At 42.6% G+C, this 19,228-nt stretch overlaps 1 protein-coding gene across 1 annotated transcript in view; it reads right to left on the reverse strand.

Annotated features, from left to right (window-relative positions):
- Positions 1-19,228, reverse strand: part of si:ch211-241e1.3 (laminin subunit alpha-3) — a 77,945-nt gene that overhangs the window by 31,832 nt on the left and 26,885 nt on the right. The window contains 14 exon segments of the mRNA XM_070436622.1: positions 204-343; positions 797-923; positions 1,209-1,410; positions 5,256-5,353; positions 5,555-5,663; positions 5,872-6,035; positions 6,248-6,404; positions 12,022-12,125; positions 12,240-12,382; positions 12,752-12,887; positions 13,846-14,002; positions 17,528-17,627; positions 17,921-18,026; positions 18,634-18,686. Coding sequence (XP_070292723.1) covers positions 204-343; positions 797-923; positions 1,209-1,410; positions 5,256-5,353; positions 5,555-5,663; positions 5,872-6,035; positions 6,248-6,404; positions 12,022-12,125; positions 12,240-12,382; positions 12,752-12,887; positions 13,846-14,002; positions 17,528-17,627; positions 17,921-18,026; positions 18,634-18,686 — 1,796 coding nt within the window.

Here is a 19,228-nt window from a genome sequence, read left to right on the forward strand (position 1 = left end):
AGCCTGGGCTCGAACCCAGAATCTCTGGTGGCACAGCTAGCACTGCGATGCAGTGCCTTAGACCACTGTGCCACCCGGGAGGCCATTGAAGCAACAATTTGGGCATGTATTCTTAGTGGTATGCTAGTATAGACATTGAACATTGCCAGAGTAAGGAATTGACCCAGTGACCATGACTGACCAACAAATTGTATGTGACTGACCAGAGTGAGAGTCTTCCCGGGTGGAACCTTGAGAGAGATGGCAACGTCTTGCTGGGGAAGGTCCAGAGCAATGCGCCTCTCAGCGATGACCACCTTCCTGCAGCAAGAGACACCAGGGCAGAAGGAGGCGTTTACAAAGCCTTGGGGGAGAGAGCGATGTGGGGGAGGAGCAGCGGCAAGGTAAAGGAGAGAGAGGGAGGAGTAGAAAGAGGGAAGGGGAAAAGACATCAGTTGCGCCACGCGGTAATCCCTCTCCATCAACCCCCCTCCCCATCAAGTGTGTCCGAGGCCTTTGATCATCTTGTCATGTGGGGCGCAAGTCAGATGCCTAATCTGCTCTTAAAAGAGAATCCCCCCCAGCACCAGAGACCACTAGGACCCCCCAAAACCTTTCCTAGACAACAATACCATAGAATAGGGAACTAGCTACTATGTTAATGACAATTGATATCACATTCATTCTTTGTAGATTTCATGACATCTTGGCCGGTGATGTCGGGGGTCAGTAAGATCCTTGATCATATACACTCTCTATCCAACCATATCTATCTGGGTCAACCTCTTTATACACCTACATTGCGCACCAAACTCACCAGTCCAGGTGCGTCCAGCCTCCACCCGCACCTCTACAGGGAAGGTGGTGTGTTCAGGTTGGCAGTAGTGAACCACAAACACATACCTGCCAGGAGCTTCCACTCTGGCACTGAAACTGATCTCAGTCTGGAGAAACACAACACAGGATGGACACATGTTGAGAAACATCCTCTGGTCAATACCACAGAGACAGTATACGATAAGAGATGAGAGAAAGTGTGTTTGCATAATTTGAAACATGCTCATTATCTAACATACAGCTATAATATATTTAGAACTATAGATGTCAGAGTTACTGCCATTAATGTTAGTGAAGCTGAGGGCTTCATGTCTCAAGCCCCACATGCTTTCCAGTGCCAGGTCCCACTCCAAGCAGCAGCAGCATTATGTGAGCCATCTCCATGCATGTACCTGGGGAGATTTTAGTAGTACCCCTTCACTCTGAACTCCAGGGAGAGGGAATCCCCCTGCCCCTGACTGTCGTCTCTGTCTCCACTCCTCAATCTCCCTCTGCTGGGGGACGACCCGGTGGGAGGAGAGGCGCCCATCACGAGCTGCGTCCAGAACCAGAGCTGAGGAGGGCCTGTCATACTGGCTGGGAACACAGTACTGACTGGAAGGAGGGATGGAAGGAGGGATGAGAGGAGGGGGAACAGAACAGATGAGGGGAAGGTTAGTTAAAGCAACTCTGAGGGCRCGTCTAAAATGGCACCCTATTCCCTATATATAGTGCACTACAGTCTTAGAAAAAAGGGTTCAAAAATGGTTCTTTGGCTGTCTCCATAGGATAACCTTTTTTGGTTCCAGGTAGAACCCTTTTTGGTTCTGTGGAAAGGGTTCGACATGGAACCCAAAAGGATTCTACCTGGAACTAAAAAGGGTTCTTCAAAGGGTTCTCATATGGGGACAGACGAAGAACCTTTATTTTTTAAGAGTGTACGTTAGACCAGGGCCCAGTTCAGATGCAGCCTCTTAGGGCTTCTGAAGTGTCGGTGTTTTCCAAGCACTACTGGAAAACACCGACGGGTTATTACCAGGGTCAGTGACCAGTTAAAGGCTGTGACCTGTGAAATCTTGAGTAAGCAGCTTTGAAATGATGACATCAGAATAACTATCACATTCTCTCTCATCAATGTATAGAAATCCCAACTAAATTACTCACACACACACACACACACACACACACACACACACACACACAGCGAACCCACTGATCCCGCTGCAATCCCCTATGCCCTAAAGACTTCATATTTACCCCCAAAGCCCTTTCCTGCAGTCAAATGAGCTAGTGGCCTCATAGGTGGAATGTTTTCCGTTGTTTCTATGTCAAATAGTTTTGTTACATTTCAGTCTTCTGTGATGTATACTGAACAAAAATATAAACGCAACATGCAACAATTTCAACGATTTTACTGAGTTACAGTTCATATAAGGAAATCAGTCAATTGAAATAAATTCTTTGGGCCCTAATCTATGGAGTTCACATGACTGAGCAGGGGAGCAGCCATGGTTTGGCCTGGGAGGGCACAGGCCCACCCACTGGGGAGCCAGGCCCAGCCAATCAGAATGAGTTTTTCTCCACAAAAAGGGCTTTATTACAGGCAGAAATACTCCTCAGTTTAATAAGCTTTCAGGGTGACTGGTCTCAGACGATCCCACAGGTGAAGAAGCCGGATGTGGAGGTCCAGGGTTGGCATGGTCTCCGGTTGTGAGGCCGGTTGGACGTACTGGAAAATTCTCTAAAACAACGTTGGAGGCGGCTTATGGTAGAGGAAATTAACATAAMATTCTCTGGCAACCACTCTGGTGGACATTCCTGCAGTCAGCATGCCAATTGCAYACTCCCTCAACACTTCAAGACCCTGGTAAGGATGACAAGCACGCAAATGAGCATCCCTGAGACAGTTTGACAGTTTGTGCAGGAATTATTCTGTTGTGCAAACCCACAGCTTCATCAGCTGTCCGGAAGGCTGGTTTCAGATGAGGAAGTCCTGTGCTGGCGTGGTTACATGTGGTCTGCGGTTGTGCAGCCGGTTGGACGTACTGCCAAATTCTCTAAAATGACGTTGGAAGCGGCTTATGGTAAGGAAATTAACATTAAATTATCTGGAAACAGCTCTGGTGGACATCCCTTCAATATGCATACCAATTGCACACTTCCTCAAAACTGTGGCATTGTAGGACCTCCCGGGTGGCGCAGTGGTCTAAGGCACTGCATCGCTGCCACCAGAGACTCTGGGTTCGAGCCCAGGCTCTGTCGCAGCCGGCCGCGACCGGGAGGTCCATGGGGCGACGCACAATTGGCCTAGCTTCGTCCGGGTTAGGGAGGTTTTGGCTGGTAGGGATATCCTTGTCTCATCGCGCACTAGCGACTCCTGTGGCAGGCCGGGCGCAGTGCGCGCTGACCAGGTTGCTAGGTGTACAGTGTTTCCTCTGACACATTGGTGCTTCTGGGTTGGATGCGCGCTGTGTTAGGTTGGGTTGTGTTTCGGAGGACACATGGTTCTCGACCTTTGTCTCTCCCGAGCCCATACGGGAGTTGTAGCGATGAGACAAGACAGTAACTACTAACAATTGGATACCACGAAATTGGGGAGAACGGGATGATAAAATAAAAAAAATAAAAAATGTTATTGTGTTGTGTGACAAAACTGCACTTGTTAGAGTGACCTTTTATTGTCCCGAACACAAGGTGCAGCTGTGTAATAATCATGCTGTTTAATCAGCTTCTTGATATGCTACACCTGTCAGGTGGATGGATTATCTTGGCAAAGGAGAAATTAGCTTTTTGTGCGTATGGAACATTTCTGGGATTTTWTATTTCAGCTCATGAAACATGGRACCAACACTTTACATGTTGCGTTTATATTTTTTGTTCAGTATATATAAAGTGTAATATTGGAATGCAAACTCAAAATGTAATACATTTGAACTCYATATCTGACATGGTACAGCTGCCTTCTTTTTTTAAGCCCATAAACGTGTGTCTGAGGTGAATACTTTTGTTTCAAAGTCGATTTGTTTAAGACTAATGCACCAAGAAACACTCTGTATGACCTTCATTTAGTACACTGCAGTAAAAGGTTACCTCTCCCTTTCTCTTTCTTCCTCTTACTGAAGTCTAATACTGGAGCCTGACTCCTTTCACAATCTGACAAAAYATCCCTTTCAGTCAAACRCTCAYTCTTTCTTTTCTCAGTTTTAAGTCCTTATCATTGCTCTTATCACCAACACATGGCAAGCTTTTTGTTTTCTCAGGCCTGATCTTTTAATGCTTTCCCTCCTTATTTGTTTTAGTGGAAACAGCAGAGCACCATGAAAGTAAAGGCCTTCTGTAATGTGCATAAACCATCACCATCAAACAAATTAGTTATTTCAAGTGTCTTGACAATAGATCCCCCTTCACTATTTTCAATAAAATATGAACTTGCTAATTGCCTTCAACAATAGTGGAGCCAGGCAGGCAGTCAATTTACACTCAGTGGGTAAAGTGGAGTAAAACAGCCGGTAAAAACCAGCTGTACAATAACAGGACTGTTGCTGTTGACAGCTAGTCATCAGGAGCAAACATGGTAGTAAATCCTGGAGTGGTCCCTGGTGGTCAGACCTGGCTTCAAATATGATTTGTTTTATTTCATATACTAGTCCCAAAAGTGCACATCTGCATCTATTCCAATGGTTCCATTGCACCAGGCAAGCTTCATCAAGCGCAGTTGTGCTGGGTGGAGAACAGAGGTATGTGGGGAGAGGGCCTAGGAGAGGGAGAGTGGATAGGAGTGGGAGAGGGGTTAGGAAAGGGGTTAGTAGAGGGGTTGGTAGAGGGAGAGGGTTTGGGAGAGGGGTTAGGGGATAGGAGAAGGGATAAGAGAGGGAGAGGGGTTAGGAAAGGGGATAGGAGAGGAAGAGGGGTTAGGAGAGGGAGAGGGGATAGGAGAGGGAGAGGGGTTAAGAGAGGGAGAGGGTACAGTCCATACATACTGTAGGAGAGGGGTTAGGAGAGTGAGAGGGTACAGTCCATACATACTGTAGGAGAGGGGTTAGGAGAGGGAGAGGGGGATGGGTTAGGAGAGTGAGAGGGTACAGTCCATACATACTGTAGGAGAGGGGTTAGGAGAAGGAGAGGGGAAAGTGAGAGGTTGGCCCATAGATCAGACAGCTTCAGGTAGGAGACTCTGTGACCTGCCTGAGGAATGCATGGAATCACACCTGGAAAACAGGTGTGGAAGATAAGTATCTACAATACAACAGCTAGTATCCACCCCCAGAGAAAGGGGTATTGGTTGCACAACAGCCGACTGCCTGTAAAATATAAAACACTACCTTTACTGCCACGTTTGGTAATTGCTGCTGATGACTAGTTGTCAAAGGAACAAGCTGTCTATATTAGAGAGTGTTTGAAGAAGTCACTAAGTCCTCTGGCAATCGAACAACATAGTATTATTAAGTAAAATGGCTTACCTGTCCTCAGTGAAGCGTCCATGGATAGATACACAAAGCACCTTGGGGTTCACATACTCCATGGAGAACTCCTCTGCAGGCACTGCATACACTTTATACTGAGAGGAATATACAGTAAATATAGTGACAGGAAATAAAAGTATACTTCATTTTAATATAAACTTTATAAACTCGCTTATAGGGACGGTACCCTTCCTCTTACTAAATAATATGCAAACTTCAATATAAGAAATGGACGACAAAGCAGAAGAGGTTGCACAAGTTATTGTCATGCAATGAGAGGCACAGTTCTTTCTCACCAGCAGCAGTGAGGCTGTGGAGGTCTGGAGAAGGAGCTCGGCCTTATGGGTAAGCTGGAACACTGCCATGCGATTTATTCCATCTACTGCCACACTCCGACACAGGAAGCTGTATTAGGTAAACACTCTCAATGATCAATGGCATTATAGAGCTGGAGAGCGGCATTAAAACAGGTTTATTACACAAATGACACACAAATGACTTGCCAAAACTGCCTCTCGAGTACATACTATATAAACAATATACTGTGTTCAAGAAGGACAGGGATGAATAATGCACGCATGCATACACACTCACATACAGTAAACCCACAAACCTGAATTGGCAGCTGTAGATGTTGGCTCTGGCCTGGATCTGGCTCTCTGATTGGCCAGTGATGATGAGGTTGATATTCTGGACCATGTCCACCTCGCTGGCATACTCCAGGACCAGGATGTAGGGACCGGGGCGAGACACACGCAGGTTCAGCTGTAACTGGGCCTACAGGACACACACAGACATAGGAGAGCTCAGATACATTCTCCCAGAGTCACACTATAAACATAACGTCAAACTATAAAATCGTTTTTAACCATAAACTATCCCAATCATAGCAACAAAAAGTATGTTTGTGAGCGTGTTTGTGTGTGTGCGTATGTGCAAGCGTGCGTGTGTGTGAGCGTGGATCAGCAAAGCCCCAGACATAGACCCACCTGTCTCCCGGTGAGAGAGGCCATGTCAGGGTGGTCTGGGGTGGGCCGGTGGACACGAGCCTGTCTGCTCCTGCGTCTCCTCCGGCTGGAGAACAGGCCCTGAGAGCCCAGCACAGAGCTCAACCTGTCCATCGCCACATGCTTATACAACAGACAGCTGGAACGAGGGAGGGAGACACAAGAGTGGTTAACAGTCTGGGGATGGCATGCTTAAAAAAAAAACATTGAAAAACACAGAGGAGACMAAGACAACAGCACTCAGTCTACAGCATGTACAGTACAAAATGTTTTTTTGTAAGATTTGATAAAAAAATGTATTAACAATACAAAACATACAAACAACAATATAACTCAAACATCAACTACATCACCCCTGATCACAGCGACATGACCACACCCCCATCTCCAGCACTTTTCTGACTCAAATAGGATTCCCTCAAGGTTGCTCTGATGCTGAAAATATTTCAAATCAAAATTTTGTGATAAACTTGCATAAAGTTGCATGTATTTGAAAATGTTTATGTTGTTTAATGCTGTCATGGAAATAAATGTATTTCCTATTACCAAGTAATTTATGTTTTCCACGTGGACCAATTTATCGGTGAATTCTGAATAGCTATCTAAGGATTGTTCCACAAGGTTGTGTTTTTAGGGAGTGATATTGGTTCTTGTAGAATCTGTTTCACTTTCTTCCATGTTGTTATATTGTACTTAACTATAAAGTTGTTAATGTTCTTAGCTCCATTCTTTGAAAATAGACACATGAAAAGATTCTGGGTATGAGCATGCGCATATTCAATATGTACCCATTATTCCTCTTTAGTGCATTTATATGTCGCAAGTAAAAGCCTTGGGTGGCGAATTAATACAATTYCAARTCTGGAAGGTTAAAACCAGCCTCAGATTTAGGGACATGTAAAACTTTCCTTTTTATTATATGACTTTTATTTGCCCATATGAAGTCTGTTATGACCGAGTATATTTTTTTAAAGAATGTCTTCGGTGGGTTAATTGGTATTACCAAGAATAAGAATAAAAACTTTGGGAGCCATGCCATTCTGAATAAGTTTAGTCTACCCGTTAGATTTATGGGAAGATTGTTCCATTTAATAAGGTCTGCTTTCATATTGTTGAGTAATGGGATAAAGTTATCTTTATATGTTTGTTGTCACTTTTTAAACATCCTAAGTAATTTATATTTTTTGTAGTCCACTTAAAGGATTGCTGTAGATCATGAGTTATTATTTTTATTTAGCCTATTGCCATTATTTCATTTGAGATTTTAGAGTATTCTGAAAATATTTTTAGCAGAGGGGCATTGACTTTTCAATATTGGTCAGGTATATCAGAAGATTGTCTGCAAATAAGTTTTGTTTATATTCATGTTAACCAATACTGATACCTGTTACCTGTGGGTCCTGTCTAGCGGTTCAATTGCCAGTACAAACTGGAGGGGGGAGAGAGGACATCTCTGTCTTGTGCCCCTTTCTAAAGCAATTTAATCCGATAATGTATTATTTGTGTATATTTTTGCTTTAGGATATTTATATAATATTTTTATTAAAATGTACTATTTCAGATGGAAAGTTGAACATTTCCAAAGTTTTGAATAGAAATGGCCATTCAAGACAGCCTTGTCGGCATCAGCCATTATTGATAAATCTATATCTTGTTTTTTTGCGTATCCTATTAAACTGAAACACGTTCTTGTATTTATTTGTAAGTGTATGTTTTTAATAAACCCTGTTTGATTAATATGTATCAAGTCCGGTAAAAGGTTTGCCATTCTATTGCTTATGAGCTTTGTTAAAATGTTATTGTCACAATTTATTCAATTTATGGGTCTGTAATCAGCAGGAGACTCCAGATTTATCTGGTTTTAACATAACTGAAATAACTGTTTGATACATTAAACTAGGAGGCACTGAATTGAGTGACGTGTGATGTCATTTGTGTAAATGGGGTGCTATTTTGTCCAAAAATATTAAATAGAATTCTATGGGAAAGCCATCCATTCCTGGTGCTTTTCTCTGCGTGAATGTTTTAACAGTGTCTAATAATTATTTTTGGGTGATCCTGCTGTTGTTTAATTCTGATTTATATAGATTTTCTAAGAAGCTTTTAAAATTGTAATTAATCACATTGTTGTTTCTAATTAACACATCTGTATCTTTATAATCTAAGATTATAACTGGTTTGGTGTGTATTCGTTTTGTGAGGGCTGCGAGATTTTTACCAGGTGTATTTGCCATTAACTAGTATGCTTTATTTGAGTTTAACCTGTAGTTGTTGGCTCTCTTCAAAAGTAAAACACCATATTCCTGTTTGTTCAGACATTTTATTTTTGTCTTTACTTTGTAAAGATTGTTTTAATGGGCTAGTTCTAAGATACTTATTAATTTACTAAAAATGTATAACTCAGATTTAACTTTTGCAGAGCATGAGATTATCATTTCCCCAATGTACGCCTTAAAAGCATTCCAAATTATAACRGGAACTGGCTTTTCTCCATGTCTACTTTTGTAATTGTAAAGGTTTAAAAAAAATATATTTACGTATTTAATACATTTCGGGTCTTGAAGATGTACTCTGTTCATTCTCCATACTCTGTCGCTAAGTGTATTTGCGATTGGTGTAATTAAGCATGATAACGGAGAATGATCCGATATCACTATTTCATGGATTTTTGAACCCAGTAAATTGTTGAGTGCATTTTTGGAAATAAAAATTATTGAATAGCTTTTCTTACTTTGAGAGAAAAAACTATTTTGTCGTTGGGAATGTCAKTCTCCAGGTGTCCAGTTAATTATTTATAGAGATAAAAATGTATTTGCTTTTTTATTACGCCGTCTGTCAATCTTATAGAATATAGAATATTAGGTCTCCTGCTAAAATAATAGTTCCTGTCTGGATTTGATCTAATATAGCTTGAATTCCATCTAAAAACACCAGATTTGCCCCTGGTGTGATAGATGTGTATTTGTCACCATGTAAGGTGTGCTCGGATATTATTTATCACTATGCCTACACATCTGCTGTTACTACAGTAGGTGGCAGCATAGGCCTCTCCAACCCAGCTCCACTTTAAATATTTTTATTTATTTCACCTTTATTTAACCAGGTAGGCCAGTTGAGAACAAGTTCTCATTTGCAACTGCGACCTGGCCAAGATAAAGCACAGCAGTTTGACACATACAACAACACAGAGTTACACATGGAATAAACAAACATACAATCAACAATACAGTAGAAAAAGTCTATATACAGCAGGTGCAAATAAGGTAGGATAAGGGAGGTAAGGCAATAAATAGGCCATGGTGGCGAGGTAATTACAATATAGCAATTAAACACTGGAATGGTAGAATGTGCAGAAGATGAATGTGCAAGTAGAGATACTGGGGTGCAAAGGAGCAAGATAAATAAATAAATACATATGGGGATGAGGTAGTTGGATGGGCTATTTACAGATGGGCTATGTACAGGTGCAGTGATTTGTGAGCTGCTCTGACAGCTGGTGCTTAAAGCTAGTGAGGGAGATAAGAGTCTCCAAATGTAGTGATTTTTGCAGTTCGTTCCAGTCATTGGCAGCAGAAATATTAAATTTCTCTCTTTAAAAAAAAAAATGTAACTCTTGCAGGAAAACCACATCTGCTGACAATCTCTTTAAGTGTTCCAGAACCATATGATTTTACCCCCCCCATCATGAAGCCTGTGCACATTCCAAGTAAAGTAAGTTGGATTTTATTGGTCTTTATAGAATCAAAGATGAAATATTTTAGCAGACATGTCATATGAGGGCAGTGGGAATTCCATGAAATGGGAGAGTCATAGTATGAATACATTACATACACATATACATAGATACATACATACATGCATGCATGCATAGATACATACATACATGCATGCATGCATACATACATACATACATGCATGCATGCATGCATACATACATACATACATACATACATACATACATACATACATACATACATACATACATACATACATACATACATACATACATACATACATACATACAGAGCGTGTGAGTATGTGGTCTGAGCAGACAGAACACACAAAAAACATAAAGCAAAGTACTTCTTTGTACTTTGAGGCGCTATGCCTTTTTAGGGCTTTTAAGCTCCAACTCCTCTCCTAATGTACCAAAAGACTGGATTATGTCATTGTACATACATTGGAGGAAAAATGCCACTTAAGTACTGTGGTCAGTTTGTATTACCTTGTATATTTAATTAACATATAGTTGTTGATAGGGGTCTACTTGGGGAAAGTGGGTCCACTGAGAGTGGAATGAGTGTGTGTGTGGGGGGGGGGGTATATGGTTAATATACCACGGCTAAGTGCTGTTGTTAAGCACGACGCAACGCAGAGTGCCTGGAGACAGCCCTTAGCCGTGGTATATTGGCCATATATCACAAACCCCTGAGGTGCCTTATTGCTACTAGAAACTGTTTACCTACGTAATTAGAGCAGTAAAAAAAAATGTTTTGTCATACCCGTGGTATACAGTCTGATATACCAAGGCTGTCAGCCAATCAGCATTCAGGACTCAAACCACCCAGTTTATAATTCCTCTTTTGTATTGTCTTTCCATGTCCATGTAGCTCATTGGCATCGGCTACTTATATCATTACTTTGATAAGCTGGTCTTAGATATTATTTTATGTAGCCTAGTGTGTTTATCGCTTTTTCATACTTCGTCCTCTCCTCAGAACAGTGAGCTCTTCTTCAACTGGAAAGGGCTTCATCTGCGCTTGTGAAATCCATCTTTCATGTTCCTTTCCATACACACAGCACTTCTGGGAAGCAGAGTTGAGACTTGATTCCTTTTTCCTCCATTGAATGTCTGATCGGGAATGTATTGCTTGTGGGTTTTTTCTCACCTTAGCAGACAGGTCCTGGACGAATCRAATGGACTGACAGTGGATTTTGATCTCCCCTGTGCCTTCAGAATGTTGACTTTGGTCTTATAGTTCCACAACTTGAAGATTAACATACAATGGTATTTAACATTCTTCTGTTTCACGCCGATCCGATGGCATCGTTCCAGATCTTCTGGTGATATATCCACGCCAAGCTCCTCTGATATCCGTTTGACCATGTAGCTGAAAGGTCTCCTTTTTCCTTCTTCTGGGAAGGACAATAGTCTCATGTTGTTTCATCTGATTCTATTTTCTGCTGGTCCAGTTCATATTTTAAAGTATGCAACCCTGTTTCCAGAAGGCACATTTTGTTGCCTTGTTCGTTTATGCGCACGCCTTGTGCATGTCTGACACGATAGACTTCACATTCTTTTAGAGCAAATCTACTTTCTTAACAACAGATTGTAACAGTTGGTTTGTTTTGGTGGCATTGAGAGCATTTTAGCCATGTTTTCCTGGATATCCTTAGCTGTTCATTACTCTCATTTTCGTCTCCAAGTTGCTCCTTGTCTTTTCCTCTGAGGGAAGCCATGGCTTGTTGGGTTTGTGTCGCTGCGTTACGTTACTAACTGATTGGTTCGCGGTTGTACATAACTGACTGCTCACTCTCTCCCAGTTGCTTGGGGATATATTGATCTATTTATTTTAGAAGCTTAATTTAAACTCTGTTGCCTAGCTTCTACATATAACCACAGTTCTGTCGGTACAAAACGGAGCTACTCACTCCCCATGCGTCCATACATTCAACAGGCACACTGTCTGGAGCCAACATTCACATGACAGAATAGTATGGCATGGTAAAGAGGATTGAGGGAACATAGGGATTACTTTGCGTCTCTGTTGGCGGTGGATGTGTACGTGCAGGGCTGAGTGATCTTCTCCTGGAGGACGGGAGCCTCGTAGTAATCACTTGGCAGCAGCACCAAGTAGTCCTGGGAGGGGGGTGAAGAGCAGAGAGAGAAAAGAACAGATGTATGATCTATCCCTCTACCTTTTTGCATCCATATTTTCTCTTCTGTRTGTGTTATTACAGATTCTGGTCTCACCAGTAGAAGGCCCTCTGCCCGGATGCGTATGATCCATTTCCCAGGGGTCAGAGAGAAGAGCTCAGTGAAGCCATCGCCAGGGACTGTGAGGTAGGCAGGGGAGGAGCTTGGAGGAAACACCACTTCCTTACTCTGACCTGACCCTGCAGGATACAATCAATCAGTCAGTCAGGATACAGCTAAATGCAGCTAAACACAGCAACACAAGACGTCACAGCTAACAGCACACATGTTGACATGTTTTTATGTAGTTCAAGGTACACTGTATATCAACAAGGGTGTGTCTAGACACTCCATGCCATTTCAGGGTAGTAATGCATTTCCAAACAAAAGAGCAAGGATCAACGAAAGACTTCGATRAAAGCTCAAACCCTTTAACAGCCTATACAGTAGGCTTATCTATGTACCGTATCTGTGTTTTTGAGGGTGTATGGGAGATAAAACTGTTTCTGTTTGATTGTTAGGAGATTAATATGACTTGTGTGAAGCAGGAGTTAGAGAGGCAGCCTTACCTTGGCCACCTCGGACATAGGTAGCCGTTACACTACCAGTCACACTGTCCTGGCTGCTGGGGTTAGCGTACCGCAGGACAAGTCGGAACAAGGATCGCCTTGCCTTGTCCACATGCACTGTTACTCTCACTTCACTCTGCAGGGACAGGAGTTAGACAGACTTATGGAGGGGGTGCAGGATGGTGGTGGTGATGGTCGGGGGGAGGGGGCGGGTGTTACCCTCTACTGTTAGTAGAATAGAAGGCCATGCTGGTAGACAGCTGGAGATATAGAAAGAGTTAGAGGAGAAGAAGTGCAAGCAGTAAGCTAATATGATCAACAAAGGAGAGCAGAGCAGAGCTAGCCTGGTCCCATGACCACAGGAGTAGTAAGACAGCACAAACAGATCTAGGACCAGTTTATAGCAGAGCTAGCAGGGCAGCAAAGGGGAAACATCCATCACTTACAGTCACAGCAAGAGTGAAAACCAGACTCGTCCACCACCAAGATCCTGGCTCGGACTCGCCCCCTGTGCCACCAACCCTGTGTGGGCCTGAGGGGGGTAGTGGTGATGTAGCGAAACACTATGTGGAAGGGGCCGGGGAAACCCACAGCTAGCGATAGGATCACCTCTGGCTGAGGAGAAACAGGAGTGGCGTCTGAATTCATGACACCCTATTCCCTATATAGTGCACTCCTTTTGACCAGAGCCTGGTCAAAAGTAATGCACTATATAGAGATTAGGGTGCCATTTCAGACACACCAAGGGTTAAGACTGACTGGGAGAATGACCTGCTTCTTTCCAGAAAGCTACAACCAACATTCACACCAACACACTCAAAAGAAAAAACACAGCCACCACAACATTGACCACAAAACCCAACTACCATGCACGACCGCCAGACCCAACACATTCAACAAGTTCTAACCTGCAAGGAACCACCAAGAATATCCATCATAAGAAATGCTTGTAGGAGCACTTCCACAAAGAACGTACAGCAGAAATGAGGTTTAAAGAAAAAAGAAAAAAAGCCACTACTAAATCATTGAGATGACAGGCAGGTCAGGCAAGCACAGACTGGAGGTCCTCTTATCAAGATCAACATGTGTCTTACCTGTGCTGGGGACATGATGGCGTATCCTCTCCAACTGAATTCCGGGAACTCCTTGGGGTCGTAGCCAAAGCGTACAGGCCTGGCGTTAGGGGTGATGCCATCCTCCACCTCATACCTCAGGTGGTGCAGGCTGGGGAAGTAGTAGTTAGGTGCTGGCCTGGTATTGTCAGACAGGAGGGGCGAGAAGGAGGAGGGAAAGAGTAAAAACAAAACACTTAAGCTATGTTTCATATGTTTGGAACATAATCATGGCAGTCTTGATTTATAATGCATGTATCCTATTATATGAAGATGACATATTCAGTTTGTTTCTTCCCATTCATCAGTAYGTAACAACATTTGCTCCAAATCCAGTTTTTTTTCAGGATCAAGAAGGGCCTTAGGTGGTGGGCTTGGCCAGAGCATGGTCGGCTCACCGGTATGGCTGAATTTCAGAGAACATTTTTGAGGCCCCCATCTTGGCTGTGTAGCAAAATGTTACATTTTTTAAACAATTTTCCTGCAATTGTACAAATGCTCCATGGAGCTGAGATACATTTTCGCAGTTTTAAAGCACATTTCATGTGATTCTACATACTCTGCCATGGAGCTGTGCACGTGGGGGTGCTTTGCTGCAGGAGGGAACGGTGCACTTCACAAAATAGATGGCATCATGAGGCAGGAAATTGATGTGGATATATTGAAGCAACATCTCAAGACATGAGTCAGGAAGTTAAAGCTTGGTCGCAAAATGGGTCTTCCAAATGGACAATGACCCCAAGCATACTTCCAAAGTTGTGGCAAAATGGCTTAAGGACAACAAAGTCAAGGTATTGGAGTGGCCATCACAAAGCCCTGACCTCAATCATATAGAAAATTTGTGGACAGAACTGGAAAAGCGTATGCGAGCAAGGAGGCCTACAAACCTGACTCAGTTACACCAGCTCCGTCAGGAGGAATGGGCCAAAATTCACCCAACTTATTGTGGGAAGCTTGTGGAAGGTTACCCGAAACGTTTGACCCAAGTTAAACAATTTAWAGGCAATGCTACCAAATACTAATTGAGTGTATGTAAACTTCTGACCCACTGGGAATGTGATGAAAGAAATAAAAGCTGAAATAAATAATTCTCTCTACTATTATTCTGACATTTCACATTCTTAAAATAAAGTGGTGATMCTAAGACAGGGACTTTTTACTAGGACTAAATGTCAGGATTTGTGAAAAACTGAGTTTAAATGTATTTGGCTAAGGTGTATGTAAACTTCCGACTGCTGAGCAAATAGTGCTTTTTGAGGTTGGTTCGGTTTTGGTTTGATTATTAATAATTCATTACGGTTTTTGACTTCGATATTTTTTTTTTAACGTTAAATGCTCTATGCATTATGTGGGTTGAGTGCTGTAACAATAAAGAATTAAACAATGAATAAATCTCCCATGATGGTAGTGACTGCCCATTACTGCTTATCACTTACTAACCACCATTTAATCACATTGCTTTCCTTTAACAAAATATTTCAGTTGTTGTGTATATTACATTTGTGTTAAGACTATTTGATGACTTGATTATTTCATTCCAAGTCATCATCTCCATAGAGCTGCTGCCTATGCTGTCTGGCAAAATCACTATTTTAGTAGTTCTTCAAAGTAAATAAGGCATATTTTTATAACTGCTGAATACCAACTATCAATCACTTAGATCATGTGTTTTCAGATAGAGATAGCTCACGAAGCAACTGCTCTCTATCCCTCTTCTCTCTTCTCCCCGTCTCAGACCAGACAAGTAGGCATGCAATGTTTTATGGTCATTGTAGTTAATTACCACGCTTTCTACGCTAAGCTAYATGACCAAAAGTATTTGAACACCTGCTCGTCAAACATCTCATTCAAAATCATGGGTTTTAATTTGAAGTTGGTCCCCCCTTTGCTGCTATAACAACCTCCACTCTTCTGGGAAGGCTTTTCACTAGATGTTCACTAAATTTCTGTGGAAACGTGCTTCCAACCAGCCACAAGAGCAGTAGTGAGGTCGGGCATTGATKTTGGGCAATTAGGCTTGGCTTGCAGTCAGCGTTCCAATTCATCCCAAAGGTGTTCATGGGGTTGAGGTCAGGGCCCTTCCCCAAACTGTTGCCACAAAGTTGGAAGAACAGAACCATCCAGAATGTCATTGTATGCYGTAGCATTAAGATTTCCCTTCACTGGAATTAAGGAGCCTGAACCATGAAAAACAGCCYCAGACAATTATTCCTCCTCCACCAAACTTTACAGTCGGCACTATGCATTGGGGCAGGTAGCGTTTTCCTGCCATCCGCCAAACCCAGATTCGTCCGCYGGGACTGCCAGGTGGTGAAGCGTGATTCATCACTCCAGAGAACGTGTTTCCACTGCTCCAGAGAGCAATGACGCGGGCTTYACAACACTCTAGCCGACGCTTGGCATTGCGCATGATAATCTGCCTCTGGAAACCCATTTCATAAAGCTCCCGAGGAACAGTTCCTGTGCTGACGTTGTTTCCAGAGGCAGTTTGGAACTCGGTAGTGAGTGTTGCAACCAGGACAGGCRATTTTACATGCTAYRCGCTWCACGGCTGAGCCGSTGTTGCTCCTAGACGTTTCCACTTCACAATAACAGCACTTACAGTCGACCAGGGCAGCTCTAGCAGGGCAGAAATTTGACGAACTGACTTGTTGGAAAGGTGGCATCYTGTGAAAGTGCCATGTTGAAAGTCACTGAGCTCTTCAGTAAGACCATTCTACTGCCAATGTTTGTCCATGGAGATTTTATACACCTGTAAGCAACGGGTGTGGCTGAAATAACCGAATCCACTAATTTGAAGGTGTGTCCACATACTTTTGTAGATATAGTATATGTAGAATATTGGCCTGTTGGAAACTACAACKCTCTACTACATCACACTGTAATGAACACAATGGGAGACAGCGAGCTGGTTTCAAGCGTAGGGCGCAGCAGGTGTTTATTTGTAAAGGACCACAGGAGGAGGCAGGTAGCTGGGTCCAGGGGCAGGCAGAAGGTCATACACAGGGGGTCCAAAAAGGCAACAGTACAGGCAGTGAAAAGGCTAGTAACGTCGTCTGGGAGATCAGGCAATAGGTTGATAACAGGAAATCCGATAGGCTAAAGTACAGGCAGGGAATAGGCAAAAGGCGTCGTTAGTGAGGCAGGCAAAAACTATCATAGACGGGAGGTTTCAATTATGGGAAAAACAGAGCGCCGACTAGAAGTGTGTCACAAAACAAACAATACCTCACAATGATGGGGTACAAAGAACTGAACTAAATAGTGTGTGATAATGACATACAGGTGTGTGAACAGGTGATCAGAATTCAGGTGATTGGGATCTGGAGAGTGAGCTGCRTTCAGGGGATCTACGYGTTTGAGAGTGTGAGTTGRAAGCAGATGTTACACACAGAGTTCAKGCTTGATCTGATTTATCTTTAGAGAAATTGTGCATTGCCCTCATAGAAAAAAATTACTGGAATTCAAATAATTTAATCAATGTTGGTCAATTAGTTGTTTAAAAACCCCAAAACAGAAATGTTGGTTAGTCACTCAGGAGTAGACACTGAAAAAATGCTAAGCGGCCCAAGGGTTTCAATGGCAGAAAAAAACGTGAATTTATGTGATAACTTGAGAAGCAATACATCCTGTCATTGTGCGTTTAGTTTCAGTCAGTCCTTACTCATTGCAGGTGCGGCCCACTATGTTCTTCCGACACTGGCACTGTCCAGACATCTCGTCACAGCCTCTGCTGATGGCCCCACCCACATCACACTGGCAGCCTATCAGAAAGAGGCAGCAGGTCAATGAAGTCATTCTGACTAAAACAACCATAACAGAGCCTAAAGTCAACTCCTGACTCGAGGTAGTTCACTACCTTACATGTTAATTATTGATCTATTACTCACACAACATGTTCGGTCAAGTGAGACAGTCTTTGTGAGACAAAGACACACCTTTGTGACACATTCTATGGTTGATAAAGCTACTTCCCCACACGTTAGACAAACTGATAAGATAAAAAGAAGATTGTGTATTTATAGGAAGCCAGTCTGCTTCATGTTAGGTGACTCACCTTGACAGCCAAAATAGTTCCTCTTCTGCAGCAGGTAGTAGCCCTCCGTGCATGTGTCACAGGTATGGCTGCACACGTTGGGCTTGCAGAAACACTGCCCACTTTTCTACAATAGTAGACAATGCTGAAGTTAATGGGGAACTGCTTGTGAGAGGTGAACGTTGCAAAGTAAATAGTGATTTAGTAGTGTAATAATTAAGGGATAATCAACGAGAGACTATGCCTTCTATGGAAAATAATGAATTACGCGCTAGTTGCATTATTTTCCAGAGAACGCACAGAGCCCTGAATTGATTATCCCTTTTATACCATGGCTGTAATTTAACACATTTTCCGGTATAAATGTGTTCAACATCCACTGAAGTAGCTAGCAAGTTTACTAGATAGCTACAGTTATTTCACTGGTAACCAAAGAACAGACTTGTTTGCCATTATGAAAATCGAATTCAACAATGCCAATAATGTTTTCAATTCGACTTTGCTTTCAAAAGCAGCTCAAACAATAGCCACTGAATTATACCGTGCGTTATAGAAAGACCTTCAACAATGCCATGGGTTAAAGGAAAATATCCAAAACAAATGGACCCCCTAGTTAAACATTAAGCGATTTATGGTAAAGTTATGTATAAATCAGTTAGTATTGGTGTGCTGGACATAATGTATCCGTATCATATGGCAGTACAGTATGAGCAGACAGAGGTAGACAGACTCACCTGTTGACACTCTCCTACCCCACTCAGGGTCCCTTTGACATCACAGTGACACTCTGGGAGAGAGATAGGAAGTATAACAAATGAGTCACACATTATTCAGCGATGCAATGACAATACAATAGAGCAAAAGCAGAGAGATGATAGAATAACAAACACTGTTAAAGGGAAGATTAAAAGAGTGAGAAACAGAGAGAGAGAAACAGAGATGGGGGCAGAGAGAGAGAGAAATTAAGAGGTAGGGCACTGTAGGGTATAGGGAACAAGACTCTATTTACAGAATTCCACCACTTTCATGGGTGAAAAACAGCAGCAACAAAAAATGTAAATCTTCTGAACTGCACATATCCACAAAGCACCAGGGGAGCCACTGCTCTCTTACTCWCTCCTAACCCTGTCAACCGTCGGAGAACAATCCTCAGTATTCATCCGGTATTCATCACAATCCCCAGTATTCATCCTGAGGCATTCCTAAATATTAAAAGATCTTCTTTCTAACTTCCCTCCATCCATATACTGTATCTCCTGGCAGCAGGCAGGCAAGCAGTGGTGATAACATTCTTGCAGAACTGTAACTTTAGACAGGTATCTGGACAAA

Source organism: Salvelinus sp. IW2-2015, linkage group LG32, assembly GCF_002910315.2.
Source record: "Salvelinus sp. IW2-2015 linkage group LG32, ASM291031v2, whole genome shotgun sequence".
In the NCBI taxonomy this organism is placed as follows: domain Eukaryota; kingdom Metazoa; phylum Chordata; class Actinopteri; order Salmoniformes; family Salmonidae; genus Salvelinus; species Salvelinus sp. IW2-2015.